The sequence below is a fragment of the Pelodiscus sinensis genome, chromosome 3 (genome assembly GCF_052426305.1).
Source record: "Pelodiscus sinensis isolate ZL-2025 chromosome 3, ASM5242630v1, whole genome shotgun sequence".
NCBI classification, from domain to species: Eukaryota; Metazoa; Chordata; order Testudines; family Trionychidae; genus Pelodiscus; species Pelodiscus sinensis.
The window spans coordinates 81348663-81366031 of NC_143054.1; the positions used below are offsets into that span (position 1 = coordinate 81348663).

General features: G+C 46.3%; 1 protein-coding gene across 1 annotated transcript in view; it reads left to right on the top strand.

Moving 5' to 3' along the window:
- Positions 1 to 17369, top strand: part of SLC16A10 (solute carrier family 16 member 10) — a 118691-nt gene that overhangs the window by 71012 nt on the left and 30310 nt on the right. The window contains exons 2-3 of the mRNA XM_006123210.5: positions 8936 to 9080; positions 16541 to 16979. Of these exons, the coding sequence (XP_006123272.2) occupies positions 8936 to 9080; positions 16541 to 16979 (584 nt within the window). The remainder of the gene's footprint in view (positions 1 to 8935; positions 9081 to 16540; positions 16980 to 17369) is intronic.

The following is a 17369-nucleotide window of genomic DNA, read 5'->3' on the forward strand; positions in this document are numbered from 1 at the left end:
TTAGGGGGACAAGCCATGCCTCCTGACCCCATTAACCACACCCCCTTCCACAAGAAGTCCCACCCCTGGATGTAGTACTCCAGTGGTCAAGATGGACACATGACCAGAAGTAAAGGTTGTTGGGTCCTCTAAAAACTCCTCCCACCATCCTCCTACCACTAGGGCCGTGATCAACAGGTCGATCGCGATCTACTGGTCGATCGCGAGGCCTCGACCAGTCGCTCGCGAGGCCTCGACCAGTCGCTCGCGAGGCGTCCTGTCCGCCCCACCCCCATTTCCCTTCCACCCCCAAGAAGCCCCACTACCTACCTCAAGTGAAAATGGAGGTAGTGTCGGCTTCCCGGGGATGGACAGAAGTCCCGCAGCTTAGCGCCACTTCTGGCGATTCCAGAAGTGCGCTAGCTGCTCTGCCGGGTGTACTGCAGGAGGGAGCATCGGCTCCCTGCACCGCACAGGAGGGGTGAGTCAGCCGTGCGGGAGGCGCTCAGGGGGTTTTCCTGGCATGCGCAGGAGGTTTGGGGCCGGGACAAGTGCGCGTGGGGCTTCCCTGTGTGGGGAGGGGTCGGTTCCCTGGGCAGGCGCGCGTGTGGGGCTTCCCTGCATGGGGTTGGCCTCAGGGTAGGGGCGCGCGCGCATGGGGCTTCCCTGCAGGGGGGCGGTTGGCCCCGGGGCAGGCGCATGCGCATGGCTTCCCTGCACCATGTGGGGTCAGCCCCGGGGCAGGCACGTGCTGGTTTCCCTGGGGGTGGGGGGAAGAATCCTGGGACGAGGGAGATGCAGGGGACTCTCTGCCTCCACTGGCATCCCACTCCCCACTCCCCAAACTCTGTCCCCACTGGCATCCCACTCCCCACTCTCCGAACTCTGTCCACACTCTCCTGTCCCCACCTACAGACTGCTGTCCCCACTCCCGTCCCCACTCCCCAAACTCTGTCCCCACTGGCACTCTATCCCCTGCTGCAGAACCCTGTCCTCTGCCCTCCCAGCACCCTGTTCCCTCTCCCCTGCCCCCAGCCGCAGAACTCTGTCCCCACAAAATGTGTAATTATAAATGCTTCATTTTAGATTTAAATAGCATGAATAAAAAACAGACCATTTATTTCATAACTATAAACACATGATTTTAATTTTATGTATCACATAATTTAAAAATAAACTGTTTATCAGAGTGTAAGTAAGGGCTGGGGATAGCAAGTGATGGACAGGCGGAGAATAGAGAGGCTTCAATTAAGGGGTGGGGCAGTAGATCTTTGCCTGTTCTGAGATTTAAAAAGTGATCTGGGGTGTAAAAAGGTTGGAATCCCACTGCACTAGGGATTCATTTGCCTCCCTCCTCCATGCAACTATCCTGAAATTGCATTAACTAAATTTGCATTGCATTCAGGGCCGGCCCGAGCCATTTTGGTGCCCTGGGTGGGTGGTGCCGCCCCAGGCACACGGCGCATGTGTGAACCTGCCCCCGGGGCATGCGGGCCCACTTCCGGGTGCACAGCATACATGTGAGCCTGCCCCAGGGGTGTGCACGGCGCATGTGCTGCCCGGCCACCGCCACTGCTGCGCAGCCCGGGGCTGCCCGCGCCTGGCCGTGCAGGGTCCTGCAGCTGTGGGGGGAAGGGCACTGCGGGGGTTAACACGGGTCCTGCCCCGGGCAGCCACTGCAGCCCGCCAGGAGCCAGGTGTGCGGCGCCTGATGGCAGCTATAAGGGGCACTGTGCACCTCTTACAGCTGCCAATCAGGCGCCCCCCATCGGTTGGCGCCCCGGGCAGCTGCCCGGCCTGCCCACCCCTTAGTCCGGCCCTGATTGCATTAACTTGGGGGGAGAGGCTGGGGGAAGTGTTCCCACTAAGATTTTCCTCCCATGAGCAGAGTGAATTTTGTTTTGTGCACCAGTATTGAGTTCATGTGTGCATGTCTGGATGTGTGCCACTGTGGCACCCAAGTTTTTAATAAATCTCTCCCTTTTCCCTCTGACACCATGTCTCCTACCCTTGCCCCATCTGCCCCCCACCCCTCATCCTCCTCTGCTGTCCTGACTCCTGCCCTTCTCACTCCCCTCAGCCCTTTAGGGACCTGCTCCCTGCCCCTGCACCAGCTCTTCTCTTTCCCCCTGTGCCCATTCCTCCTCTAGCCCCACTCTGATAATCTGTAGCTACCCCTCCCCATCCATTCTCCTAACACCTTCCTCTGTTCACCTGCCCATGCCTCTCTCCTCTGGTGCCCATCCCTCCTCTCCACAGCTCTGCCCTTCTGCTTCACCCCCACAATCCCCTTATCCCTACACCTTCCTGGTGCCTCCACCTACACTCACTGCCCCTGCCCTCCTTTGTCCTCTTTCTCCCTGGTGCCCATCTCTGCCCCAGTTCTCCATATGCACCTCTGTGCCCTCACACATGACTTGCTCCATCCCCTGCTTTCCTCATGCCCAGCCCTCCTTTCAACCCCTCTTCTCCTGGCCACCACTCCTTCCCTCCCCCTCTCCTCCACCTGGTGCCTGCCCCTTTCTTCTCCTGCTCTGCCCCTACTCTCCTGAGCACAAGTCCCTTTCTTTCCCCATCCTCCTTCCTCTTAGTTCTCCCCCTATCCCTTCCCTCACCTTCTGCCTTCCAGTTTGTAGGGCTGGAGCCTGCAGTCTGGCCCCAGAAGTCCCTGTAGCCCTGGCTCCATCTCCTCCTGGAGCAGGACTGCTTGCCGGGACTGGAGCCAGGGCCACCTGCAGTGCTATTTTTAGTGCCGCAGTCCAGTCCCCGTGGATGGCCCCAGTTCCAGTTGGAGTCAAGCGGCAGCCGCATGAGGTGCATCTGGGTGAGGCTGCCCCAGCTAGAACATGCCTCACGTGGCTGCCCCTTGACTCCAGCTGGAGCCGGGGCTTCCCACGGGGACCAGGATGACTGCACTAAAAATAGCACCTGCTCCAGTACTGGCACCTGTTGAGCCCGAGTGCACCTCGCCCCATAGCACCCTAGCCAGGCTGCATGTGGCTCCTGCCAAGCTCCTAGGTGGCCTGGAAGAGGCGGAGCCACCAGATAGGGACCCTGTGCAGCAGAGGCAGTCCCCCAGGAGGTGGTAGGGGAGGGAGAGAGGAAGGGCTGTATGCCACCGAAAGCCGGCCTGGATGCCCTATGCGCACTCCTGGCGGGGAGGGGGGAGGAAGGGGAAGGGAAGGAGGCTGCTCTGTAGTGCCACGCCTGTGTCCCATCAAGTAGTGAAATGTCCGACCAGGCTTTCCGAGACATTTCACTACTTGATGGGGCACCGGGACAGAGCATTTAAATTTGGGACAGTCTGGGAGAAAACGGGACACATTATCAGAGTACACATGGGGTGCTGCTGGAGAAATTCCATTGTCTCATTAATGCAACAGAGGGAGCTTGGTCCAAGTACATCTTCCCTATTCTTGTTGAGGCTGGAATGAGGAAGAGTTGAGGATAATTACCAACTGTTTGGTGACATAATTACAAGATCTGAGGTCCTCCCCAACTCCCAGCAACTTCAACAAGAGGGTCAGAAGAAGCTTGGTCCTAGCCAACCAACCAGATTAGCTGAGCAGAGAGGTTGCAGACACGTCCTCAACCACCTGGGGCACTCATGAGGGTGAGCCTCTTCACACCAATGTAATTCGTCAAGAATAAATCATGGAAATTCACCTAATTCCTTTTTTGAGAGGTTTATTGGCCTAGTGGACAGGTTCCCCGAAGTGTGATATGCACTTCCCAAGGGAAAGTGGAGGAATGTCCAAGGGGTACAGCGGAGTGGAGGAGGGAGTGCCACCTAGTCCCTTCTCACCCTCAGCTCTGCTATGGTGCCATTCCCAACTGAGTCTCCATCTTTTGGCCTTGTGCCTGACCCCGTCCCTAGCCTGTGTGACTCTGTTCCTGGGCTGGGATTGGGGTGGGGCAGGGCAGGGAGTGAAGCTACACCTAGTTGTAGGCATGGCTACTGGCTCTGCTCCTGCCCCCATCCATGGCCCCTAGCCAAGGCCTGCGCCTAGATCCCACTTGCAGCCCCAGCCTCAGCCCCCTTACCTTGATCCACATCTCCCAGTTCCTGTCCTGCTAGAACTGGGACTGCAGGGGGGACACAGACATTGCTAAGGGGAGGTGTGACTCAAAAATTCGGTGAATGCTGGCCTAATTGATAGGGAAAGCAGTAACCTGTTTTATCTTGATTTTTATAAGGCTTGTGACATAATCCCACATTTTCCTAAGCAAACTAGGGAAATGTATTCTAGGAGAAATTACTTCAAGGTACCCACTAGGGATGTAGAGGTACATCTAGGCTGTGTCTAGACTGCATCCCTTTTCCGTAAAAGGGATGCAAATTAGACACATCTCAATTGCAAATGAAGCGGGGATTAAATACCCCCCGCTTCATTTGCATAAACATGGCTGCCGCTTTTTTCCGGCTCGGAGCTTTGCCGGAAAAAAGCGCCAGTCTAGACGGGGATCTTTCGGAAAATAAAGCCTTTTCCGAAAGATCCCTTATTCCTTTTTTTAAGAGGAATAAGGGATCTTTCGGAAAGGGCTTTATTTTCCGAAAGATCCCTATCTAGACTGGCGCTTTTTTCCGGCAAAGCTCCAAGCCGGAAAAAAGCGTCAGCCATGTTTATGCAAATGAAGCAGGGGCAATTTAAATCCTCGCTTCATTTGCAATTGTGAAGTGTCTAATTTGCATCCCTTTTACGGAAAAAGGATGCAGTCTAGACACAGCCCTAGACTATAGGCTTTTGTCGACAGAAGTTTTGTCGACAGATACTGTCGACAAAGAGCGTGTAGACTACATCCAGTTCTGTCGACAAAGTAAGCCACTTTGTCGACATGACAGTGTAGACGCAAAGGACAGTGTAGATGCAGTAACGCCTTCTGTTGACAGAACTCTGTCGATAAAAGGCGTTATTCCTCGTAGAATGAGGTTTACAGCTGTTGACAAAACTGCTGAGTTCTGTTGACATTATGTCAACAGAACTCAGCAGCAGTGTAGATGCAGGTATACTTTTTGTCCACAAAAGTCCACTTTTGTCAACAAAACCCTGTAGTCTAGACACACCCTAAAAGTGTAGTCGATCATAGCATCTCTCTATTTCGGAATACCTTATTTTGAAATAGTTAATTCAAAATAAGTCATTTCGAAATAATGCGTCTACACATAAAATGCAGTTCAAAATAGCGTTTTGCTATTTCAAAATAGCACGTCTACACTAAGTGGATGATGAATCGCATTTAAGGCTGGCCAGAATCAGGTTGGGCAGGGCATCAGGTCAGGAGTTACTTTTTGTGGCTGAGGCCTGTGCTTAAAGGACCCCCCCCCCCCCCCCCCCCCCCAAGACAGCAGGTTCTCAGCTTTCCCTGCTTGCTTGCCTACCTTGATGAGGGAGAGCAAAGCATTTTGTCTCTGCATGCTCTAGTTGCCCTCATTCGGGACACCACAGCACTCTGCAACATGGAGCCAGAGCTGCCCCTGGGCACTCTGGTGCTTCTCGTGGACGTGTTGCTGCGAGCCTGTCTGCACTTTCTGCAGGCTGCCATCTGGAGGTCCAGTGGGGGGCTGTCAGCATCCAGGAGGCCCTGTGGGAGAGCTTCTACCCTGAGGAGCACTAAGAGCCTACCTGGTGTGCCCTAATGGGGGCTTGTGCCTCATTCCTCCCTCACGTCCTTCCACTTACCCCTCCCTAACGTCAAATAAAATACATGTATTTTCATGAACACAAACTCTCTTTATTTAACAAAACTGGGGAGGGGAATGAAACTCTGAGACTGGGGAAAAGAGGCAGGAGAGGGGAGAAGAGAGGGTGGGAGAGGGGAGGGGGAAACCTGGAGGGCAGGAGCTGGAAGGGGGAAGGAAGGGGAAGAAGTGGGGGGTGGGGGAGGGAGCTCAGGGCTCAGGTTTGGGGGTCTCACTGGACCAACTTGACTTTCATGCACACCTGCTCCTGGGTTCGCATGTGGCCTTTGGTGGCCAGGCTGGCAGCCATCCTGCCATAGATGGCTGTGTTCCCCCATCTAGTGTGGAGATCATGGATGTTGGGGGTATCCCCCCCAAACCTGAATAAGGTCCATTCTCCACCCTGGACCAGGAAGGCGCCTATCTTCTCCGGGCCCTGGCAGGCTTCTGGGAGCTGGCAGACTGCTCCTGGGCAGTGGTGGAGGGCTGGCTGCCAGTGGCTTGCTGGCTCGTGTTTTGGGGCCACTGGGTCAGGGGCAGTAACTGCAGGCTCTGGGCTGGCAGGCTTGGAGCTGGCATAGGCACTGTGGCCAGAGTCAACCCCTTTCAGGGCTCCGGGGAGGGGGGAGGGAGAAGAGTGTTCTTGGTTGAGGCTAGAGTGGCCACCTGGACACCCTGGGAAGGCTGGAGGCTCCCTATTTCGATAGAAGTGTCTACACAGCACTTATTTCGAAATAGCTATTTCGAATTTGGTGTTATTCCTTGTGGAATGAGGTTTACCAAATTCAAAATAAGCGCTCCGCTATTTCAAATTAATTTCAAAATAGTGGTTTGGCTGTGTAGACACTAGTAAAGTAATTTTGAAATAACGGCTGTTATTTCAAAATAACTTTGCTGTGTAGACATACCTTCAGTCCGTGGTCCCCAACCCGGTGCCCGCGGGCGCCATGGCGCCCGCCGGGCACTTTACATGCGCCCGCGGAGCAATCTGGGCTGGCAGGTGCCAGCCCCGGGCGCATGGCCGGTCCCGGCCCCGGGGGCGCCGCGCGTGCCCTTGCCGGCTCCGGCGCCGGCCTTGGCCCCGCCCCCAGGGGCACCGTGCGTGCCCTGGCCCCGGCCCCGGCCTTGGCCCCGCGGCGCTTACGGGGGGAGGGCGCGCCGGCCCCGGGCTCACGGCGCTTGCCGGGGGGCGCCGGCCCCGGGTGCGTGGCTATGGGGGGGGGGGCCCCGCACCCGGGCATGCGGCTGGGGAGGGCCGCCCCCGGGCGGGCAAGTGTCCCCGCCCCCTGGCGCCCGGCAGGCGAACGGCCACGCCCCCTGGCGCCTGCCAACCTGAAAAGTTTGGGGACCACTGCCCTAAGTGATGTGCAGAGTATTTCACTTGGGCAGGAAATATCAAATGTACTGCTACAAAATGGAGTACAACTGCTGAATAGGCTTTGGGAGTTACAGTAGATCACCTGTTGAATGAGATGATAATATGATATAGTTGCCAAAGACTAATATCTTGCTGAGACAAAGTGAGTGACATAGTATCTTTTATTAGACCATCTTAAGAGAGACTAGCTTTTGAGCTTCACAGAGCTCTCTGGGTTTTACTAACATGATTGTTGTAGGGATATTGGATATTGTGGATTTTAGTACAGGCAGTCCCCGGGTTACGTACAATATAGGGACTGTAGGTTTGTTCTTAAGTTGAATTTGTATGTAAGTCAGAACTGGTACATATTGTAGGGGAAACTCTAGCCAAACATTTCTCCAGAGCTCAGTTTTATTCTCCCACACCTCACTTCCCTCAGTCCTTTATTCTCAAGCTGAGGTGTCTGCTGAGAAAAGCCGCTCCGCGTCTCCCTGGTCTGCTGGGGGGGTGGTGCTAGCTTCGTGTCTCACTGGTCTGCTGGGGGAAAAAGCTAGTGCGGGGTTGCCTCACCCCGTTTGTATGTAGGGATCCGCTGTAAGTCGGATCCATGTAACCCGGGGACTGCCTGTAATTGTGTAGCCACACCAATTTTTAGTGTTTATATGGTTACTAAAATACTCCCCAGGAGAGTATATCAGAGGCAGCAGGGTGGGGTGGCAAGCAGAGTTGGGAATGTTGATCAATTTTTTCCATGTCCACTAAAGGAATGACAAGAAGAAGTCCATGTAACCTGCAACAAAGAACATTTAGGATAGATTGTCAGGAACATATAGATTGGAAGAGTTCCTTATAGTTTAGTATTGAAATAGGTTGCAGGTTGTAGAATCCCCATTATTGGAAGTTTCTAAGAGGAGGTTAGACAAGGGGTGGGCAGTAAGCAGTCTGTGGGCTGGCCATGGTTCACTGGGGTTAGCCCATGGTAGGCCACCAGGTGCCTTATTTACCTATGCATCTGCAGGTATGATCCCTTGCAGCTCATATTGACTGTGGATTGCTGTTTCTGACCAATGGGACCTGCAGGAAGTGGTGTCCCAGTCAATGTCTCATCCGGCATTTCCCATTGATCAGGAACAGTGATTGCACCCAATGGGAGCAGCAAGTGGCCTTACTTATGGCTGTACAGGGAAATAAAACATCTGATGGCCTGCAAGAGGCTAACCCTGGTGAACTGCATCTGGACTGCAAGACATTTATTGCCCATCTGGAGTTAGACAAAGGTAGTTAAAAATGATCTAGAGGTATGCTGGCTTTCCTCAGTGTGGAGAAGTGGGGGTTAGACTAGCTGGCCTCTTAACGCAGACACCAACTTTTCCTTTCCTGTGGAGGTATTCAACCCTGGCTACACTCTGAGGCATGGTCCCTCCTTCCCAAAGACCTTGCCTTCACTCTTCCTCTTCCTGCTCCAGTTCCACTCCATTCCCCAAGTCCCTGCCCTTGCTCTCCCTTTTCCTCTCCCTGCTCCTTGAAGCTCCTGCCCTCCTACTGCTTTTCACCTTCCCTGAGATGACAAACAGCTTTTTGACGCAGTGGGACTGACTATCACCTGTTTGGTGGTGGCAAAGCCCCCATCAGCTGTTAAAAAGTGGCAGCAGCTCTCATCAGCTGATGAGTGGGGATTGGAAACAGAGGTGGCTGATGGGTACTGAGCAGTACCCACTGTTTTCTTTCCATGAGTACTGTAGCCCCAGAGTACCACAGTCTGTGCCTGTGCATCTTGAGATTTCTATTATTCTATTATTACATTATTCCATGTTGTTTCCATTAAAACAAAACTATTAACTATCTGTTCTTACATTATGTAATTGAAAGCTTGAATCACTCTCTTATTCTTAATGCCAACCTGTATTTTCTTTCAGCCTGGGTTAGTTCCCTGTCCATGGGAATGATTTTCTTCTGCTCGCCCATAGTTAGTGTATTTACAGACATATTTGGTTGTCGAATAGTAGCCATTGTTGGAGCTGCCGTGGGTTTTGTTGGACTTCTTTTAAGCTCTTTTGTAAGGTAAGAATTCTGTTTTCTTCCTTTGATACATTTATGTGGCAAGTACTCTTTTTATATTCATAGTCATAAATGGATATTTTGTGTTATGTGCAACCTATACCCACTCAGTGTGGTGCCTGTCCTCCTTTTCAAGTAGTGGCTATGGTAAACAGAGGTTCAAAAGTCAGCTGCTGGCTTTGAACCAACAGAGCTGGACCTTTTAGGTCACTCACTAGAGTTTTATGCTTGAAGATCCAGAAGTCCTAACTTCACTTCATTGCCAGTGACCCAGCTAAAGCCATGGTATTAAATATCACCGATTGTGCATATATATCAGCTCTGAGAGCTGGGTGCAAGGGAACTTCTTGTTAAGGTCTGCAATTAACTTTAACTCTGATCCTGTATCCACTCATCCTCTGTCTGGAAACTTCCTTTCCTTCAATCTAATCTATAAATTTTTTGTTGACCAGAAAACTTCATCTCACAATAAACAGATCAAAGTAACTCATTTTTAGAAATGTCATGATTTCTAGAACTACACGATTAACCGATAAGCCTGGGCTTAACAGTTAATCTTGTTGACTACACATACCCTCCCGCCCCGCCGCCACTGCCTGTGTATCCGAGGCAGAAGGGGTGGGGAGGAGCGGGATCAGGTGCCCATAAGGAGCTGGTTTTAAGTAGACTTCCCACAAGCATTGGATCTGCTTGCCTTTCCTCCCTGCCGTGCTACTGCCTCTGATAGAGGGAGCAGCGTGAAGGATGGGGGGGAGGGGCATTCTGGAGCTGATACCCACAGGGATCTTTCAAGCAAGTTCCCTGCACGTGCCCTTTGACTCTTAAGTTTGTCTCACACTCTTTTATCCCTTCTCACATAGCTTGCTGATGCCAGAATGAAATGATCACCAGAACATGCTGAGCCATACACATAGAATCTGTTACGTTTTCATTTCTGTGCAGTGTAGTTGTAGCTGTGTTGGTCCTAGGATATTAGAGACAAGGTAAATGAGGTAATATTATTGGTAAAAGATATTACTTGTCTCTTTTGCACTTGTTGACAAATATGAAAAATTTGTAGAATTGTAATATTTGCATCCGTCCTTTATTAATGGAAGGGAATGCACAGGTCAGTTAAGGTTGTTTTTAGAAACTGAGGGCCATTGTCACCTTAAATGACATAAAATGCCTTTTTTATTTTCTATTGAAAAAACTTCAGAAATATCAGTAAAATTTGTTTTCAAATTGGATTTATTTTTCTAAAGTTTTACTATCTATATTCGTACAATGATCTACAAGAAATGGAAGAGCATTTTGCATGTAGTATGTCATTTGTTATATAAATTAGCATGAGTATATCTTGTATCATGTTTGTGAACTGGTGTGTAACCTGCATGTATTCAAGGTGTCTCTAATCTCCACACATGGTGCCCCCCACCATTCCATATGGTGCTCTAAAAATAAACTTCATGTAGATTTAAATATGACTATGATTTACTGATTGTTACATTTGCTCTTTTTAATATGAAATCCACCCATTAAGTGACTGTGTGTGTGTGTGTGTGTGTGTGTGTGTGTGTGTGTGTGTGTGTGTGTGTAAAAAATATTTTATTATATGTATGGTGTGTGGATGTAACCTCTTTCAAATGAATCCAAAGGTGCTTCTACACTGCACCATTATTCCGGAATAACGGCTGTTATTCTGGAAAAACAATACTAGCATCCACACAGCAATTGTGTTATTTCGAAAGAAAAATTGAAGTAACGGAGGGCTTTTTCCGATGTTGGTAAACCTCATTCCATGAGGAATAGCGCCTCTTCTTGAAAAGCTCTTTCAGAAGAGGGAGTATGTGGACGCTCCACAGCTGTTGTGTCAAAACAGCTCCTCCCTAGGGCCATTCTAAAGTTATTCCTCCCCAGTGGCTCCTGGGGTTCTAAATTGAGATATCACATTTCCACATTAGGGGAGCCTGCCTTGGACTAATTTGGAGGCTTCCCTGTAGTGTGGATGCTCTATTTCGAATAATCTATTCCAGAAGAAATCTTTCAGAATAATTTTTTCCAAAATAAGCTTGCAGTGTAGACATACCTAACACTGAAGATATGAGTTGTTGTTTACAAAAATGGTTCTGGTTTGTCATTATCAAATTTATATCCTTTCTTATGCTTATTGGTTTCTTTTTAATTATTTTTTGTTGGCCAGTTATTTTCTTAGTTTTTTTTTTTTTATTGATTGATGGTCATAATTAGTCAGTGTTACCTGTTTAATACTTTGTCTTGTCTTGCTGCTTTTGGATTACCTTTCATAAAATATGGGTCAAATTGCTTCTCTAAGCTCTGCAAATCAAACTTTTTTATCGGTCGTTTGTGCAAGTATTCCCTCCTTTGCATGTGCACATACACATGTACGCACATTTTCTCTGTCTCTGTTTCTTCCCCCTCCCGCCCCCCAGTTCCATAGAATGTTGTTTGCACAGGTGTGCTCTGGCAAGAAGGTGACACAGGCAGCTTTCTGTCCTAAGATGGAAAACAACTGTGTGTTATGCATTCATTAAACTATTCAGAAAAAAACCCCTCTTGGTTACTGTTAATGAACCCACTTATTAGTAAAGACTTACAATGTTTTTTTAACTGCTGAAGTTTTGTTCAGAAATGGAACAAGCAGGACTTGTACAATGGGATTATACAGCTATGCATAATTTACATAATTTACCTATTTTTGCCAATATGCTTCATGAAGCCACAAAACTGGCTTTTCAAGTATTGCCCCTATGGGTGTTCCATTCTGGATGTGCTTGCACCCCCTGTAACTTTGATCAGCAATTTCTCAGAGGAACATCTGTTCGAGCTTTGCAGGCAAGTTACTCAGTGTTGTGCTCTGGACTGTTGTGATAGATCACTGCCCATGTGAACTGCCCTCAGTTCCTTCTCAACTGCCTCAACCTGAGACAGAATGGATGTTCACACAGCGTTTTCCCTCAATTATGTCCCCTAAATTCTTTTTAGTAGTTCATTATAACTGTTCTTAGTGGCATTTAATAGTTAGTATTAATTTTTTGCTGTAGTAATTAAAAAAATAAAACACCATACCTTTTTATCCATAGCTTATAGATAACTCTGAAGAGTGGAGAAATGTTAACTGGGAGGGAATGCCCAGTTTCCCTAGTTTCAAATGTTGCCTGTTATGCTAGGAGGCGGTCCTGGTGTGAATGATGAGCACTCCCTATGCATCTGTTGCCTTAGGGAATCTTGTATTTCCTAAAAGTGCAACTTGTCTGGCATTAAAATCTAGACCCAAATAAAGAGGGAAATCAAACTTCAACGCTTCATGTTGAGCTCACTATGTCCTTTCTGTGGCCATGGCCTGCCCTCCTCCACCCCTATGGACACTGGTCTCCAGGTAATTCACTGCCTCCACCATCTCTGCATCATACTCCTTGAGGGAGTTTAAGAGGAAGACCCAAAATTCCTTGTATAAGACTCTCAAAGACTGTCTTAAATGGTGGTGATGTCCATGGTGGGGAAAGGTTATGGAGGCCTTTCAAAAATCATCTAGTTGCTAGATGAGCAAAAAAAGTGTCCCTGGAATGATGGAATGCATTAATAGCCAAGTGCACTCTGAGAGAGGAGAGGGACATGTTAGACTGTTTGAGGTTGAGCATATAGTCCAAGATGAGAGGAAGCGTAACCTCATACGGGTCCGTGTACTTTCACTCACACCACTTGGAGAATCTCTTCCACTTATGAAGGTAGGTGGTGCGGGTGGTAGCACATCTGTTATGGAGGACTCCATAAAGTTTTCTCGTGTTTGGACCAGTGGCCTTTGGTGGGGGTCCCAGGAAATATAGGGGAGAGGTACAGGGACAAATGGGGATGAGGTTGTGCAAGGACATATGTGAACAGGGGATGGATGGACACATGAGAACAGGTACAGATGTGCCTGACTGAACGGGAGAGGCTAAGGGGCAGCTAGGCTTTGCATGGTGGAGTCTCCCTAACAATACCTACCAGCCCAAAAACCTGACTATTCAATACTTTACCCACATACACCCGACAGTCCTCCAAGTTCACACTCAGGTTCTTTTCCAGAAATTACTTTTCACTCCCTCAGCTGCTCCATTATCCCTGGCTCCCCTAAGCCTTTGCAGTGCTTCTGCAATATATCTTTCTGTATTGTAATTTAAATGAATTATTATTCAGGGTTCTTTATTAATATGCCTAATAAAGAATTTGTATGTCAAAAATATTTTCTTAATCTTCTTTATCTGCTTTATTAAAGACCAGATGCCAACAGCTATTTTGAAATAAATTACTAAAAGAAGAGATGCTCAGTCATGTAGTGCATTAACAGGATCTTTGAAATGCATATGTCCATGGATACTCCACTACCTAGCCTCCTTTCTCTCAACTTTGGAGTTTTCTGCTATAGAGCTGTGTGGTAGAGAAGGAACTGAGGTCAGCTCACCCTTACAGTTCTATATAGCAACAGCCCGGAGTATGAGACTAAAGTGCATGTGTAGGTCAAACAGACACTGATATGAGAAATCCCCCAAAGATGCAGAGGGCCCAAGTTCACCTACAGTGGAGCCTCCTTAGGAGGACACATCTCAAAGAACCAGTTTCAGCACAAAGTGAGTAACCATTTCTACTCTCCCTGCTATCATCCAGCTCCTCTCATATTCTTCATCTACTATTTTGCCTTTTGTCTTTCATATTTGTGAAGCTGTTACTCACAGGCAGTTACTGAGTAGGTTCCTGCTATCCTTTTAAAAGGACGAGGGGGAGGGGAGTTACCCTTTTTAGTCAGGGTACTAGGGAGAGTAGTAAGAATGAGAACTGGATAGTAAACAGTATGTCTGATTTCGTTTTCATGACCATCAATTAGTACTTGACACTTTTTCCAAATAGTTTAATGAATGCATAACAATGAAAGCTGCATATGTCACTTTCTTCTTGCTAGAGTATACATCCGTAAACATTATTTAGAACTACAGAACTTCTGCTTGACTAATAATGTACTTGAGATGGGGGAAAAATGAGTGTGTGCAAAGAGGGAATACTTGTGCAATATATTACCCATAATAAAGTTCACTGCTTTAAACTCTGCAGATTAATTTATGACCCATACTCGATTAAAGGTAACCAACAGCAGCAAGATATTTGCTATTTTGTCTTAAGTAATACTGATTAATTTTTATGACAATCTGTTAATGAAAAATAACTGGGAAAATAGTCTGAGAAAGTAATAAAGCATCAGAAGGGGTATAACCCAATAACAAACCAGAACCACTTTTGTAAATACTAAATCCTATCTCCAATATTAGGTTCCTTTCAAAAAGTTAACAAATATACATAGCATACTAATAATAAAACATTTATCCTACATTCACACACATTCTAATTATTTGTCTCTTAATGGATTTCATATTGAAAAATTAATACAATCAGTAAATCACAGCCACACTTAATAACTACATGAAGTTGTTTGTTTAGAGAAAATGCATACTATACTTGTCTACATCTAAACTATGGCTTCATTGACTTTTTTTAGTAGATCATGGTTAGAAGTCATTTTATAGACTGAAAAATCAGTATTAGGTCTAAGATACCACAAAACAGCAGCTCAATACCCTCAATACAGCTATTTACAAATGATTAGGCTGCCATCTTTTGGCAAACAAAAAAAAAAGCAAAAACATGATTTACAGACACAGATAAAATGTACTGTGCCACTGGATTCTGCTATTGGATTTTAATATAATTCCAAGATTCACAGTCCCTCCTGGTATATTAATCAGTGTTTATTGCTGCCCAGTATCCTCCCAACTGTTGTTGTCCTCCAGTGGCTTGCCTAGACTAGGATAAAAGGTGTATTTTAACACACTAGCCTGTTTTAACTAACATATATTAAAATTCTCAGGTTCATTGCCACTGGCTATCATATTTTAAAATATAATTTGCTCTGTTCTGTGCTACAATTTTAAAAAACTTTTACTTAATGTATTAATTTTTTTTGTAAAATACATCTTTCATCCTAATGTAGACTGCCACCTGAAGCAGCTTGGTATTTGACTCTCTAAGGCTACGTCTACATTTGCTCCCTAGTTCAGACTAGGGATGCAAATGTAAAGTACTGAAATAGCTAATGAAGCAGGGATTTAAATATCCCGCGCTTCATTAGCAAGATCTCATCCGGCACGCTAATTTGAATCATAGCTGATTCGAACCAGGAAGCGCATGCCGGGACATGTTAGTTTGAATCAAAGCCCTTGTTTCGAATCAACGTTACTCCTCATTGAGTAACGTTCGTTCGAACCAAGGGCTTTGGTTCGAACTAACGTGTCCCAGCACACGCTTCCTGGTTCGAATCAGCTGTGATTCGAACTAGGGCGCCGGATCTTGCTAATGAAGCGTGGAATGTTTAAATCCCTGCTTCATTAGCTATTTCGGTACACTACATTTGCCTCTCTAGTCCGAACTAGGGAGCAAATGTAGACGTACCCTAAGAGAATTAATGCAGAATTCTCCTCGGTGTTGCAGCAATTTCAATCTCCTAGATATGAAAAGATGTTTTTGTTACTTTGCTTGTATTCTCTATTAATAATGACCATATTCTCTGGAGAAAGCTCTTTTTGGTGCCAGCCTAACTTTACTTCTGCTGTAAGAGAGTGGCTCTTTTCTCCCTTGAGTTGAAATTTGTGGTAGAAGATAATGATCAAAATCTCTGCTACGAGGGACAAATTTTAGTGTTCCTTGTTCCTAATATAAACTGGAGGAAGAATGTAATTCCCTTTAAATGGATTTTCCCATTACTTTTTTGGCCTATACTATACCTGTGTATGTAAATATAAATACTGGAAAACACTAATGTAGAAAAATGAGCTAACTTTGAATATTTTGTTATTGTTTAGGGGATGTTGTTGGGTAAAAAATCATGCCTAACCAAATCTGACCAATTGTATGTAACCTATTATACTAAAATTTGAAACCATTTGCTAGTTTTATTCTCACTATGAATAGGTTTCACTTGCTCCTTGCATTATTGTACATTTCTTGTGGACAATAAAAATGATTCACTTTTAGGCTCAAGTATTATCATAATGTTACAAAGTGTGGATTTCAAACATAATCAGGAAATGCTTAAATCTAAACAAAGTATTTTTTCATTTTTTAAAAACAAAACACAGATGCTACTGACTTTATGTTTTGGGTCTCACTTGAACTGACAATTTCTCTTTAAAAATATAAAGAGTACTTTCAATCAGATCTGGTCAATGAAAAATTGCAAAATAGTCTTTCTTTCCACCTTAACTGTTGTGTGCTTGAGTTATAAGCAAATTCTATTATAGTAAATTAGTACAAACTATATTAATATTTTATTCTGTAATCATATTTGGAAGATTAAGGAATATTGAACATGAATGTACACAGTGTTGTATGTAACATGCTAATGCAATTTTCAAACTTTTTTTCTTTTGATATAGCTCCATTGAACCTCTGTATTTCACCTATGGAGTCTTATTTGCCTGTGGTTGTTCATTTGCATACCAGCCATCCTTGGTCATTCTGGGGCACTATTTCAAGAAGCGCCTTGGACTAGTGAATGGCATCGTCACTGCTGGCAGCAGCTTGTTCACTGTGTCTCTGCCTTTCCTTTTGAGAGTGTTGATTGATTCAGTTGGCCTGTATAACACGTTACGGGTTCTGTGCATCCTTATGTTTGTTCTTTTCCTGGCTGGCTTCACTTACAAACCACTCATATCAACCATAAGAGACAAAGAGGGTGGAAAGAAGGGCATATTGAGATTTCCTCCTGCAAAGAAGATTTTCAGTTTCTCCATTTTCAAGGTTAAGAGTTATCGAATTTGGGCTTTTGGAATCCCAGCAGCACTTTTCGGATACTTTGTGCCTTATGTTCACTTGGTAAGTGCACATCTTTTGTTGTGTTTGGTTTATTTAAAATATATTCCTTTTATATTTTGGACGAAGAAAGTAATTTGTAATAGGAATATCCAACACCAAAACTGTCCTGTGGAGGATCATGTGGCTTGCATTCTAATGTCTGAAATAAGGTGTTCTAGCTTTCCATCAGAACCTTTTCACTCTTCGTCTGGAGGCCATTTCATTTTTAATTTCTCATTTTCTCCCTTAATAGAAGAAAGAAAAATATTTTAACTTCACAAGAAAGCCTCTGTATCTCTTCAAACAATTTTTACTATCGACTGAACAAAATAGCTTGATATTTAGGTTCTGAACAGTAAATATTGCCAATTATATTCTATATTCATCTGTCTTTGGAATGAGGGTAGTGAC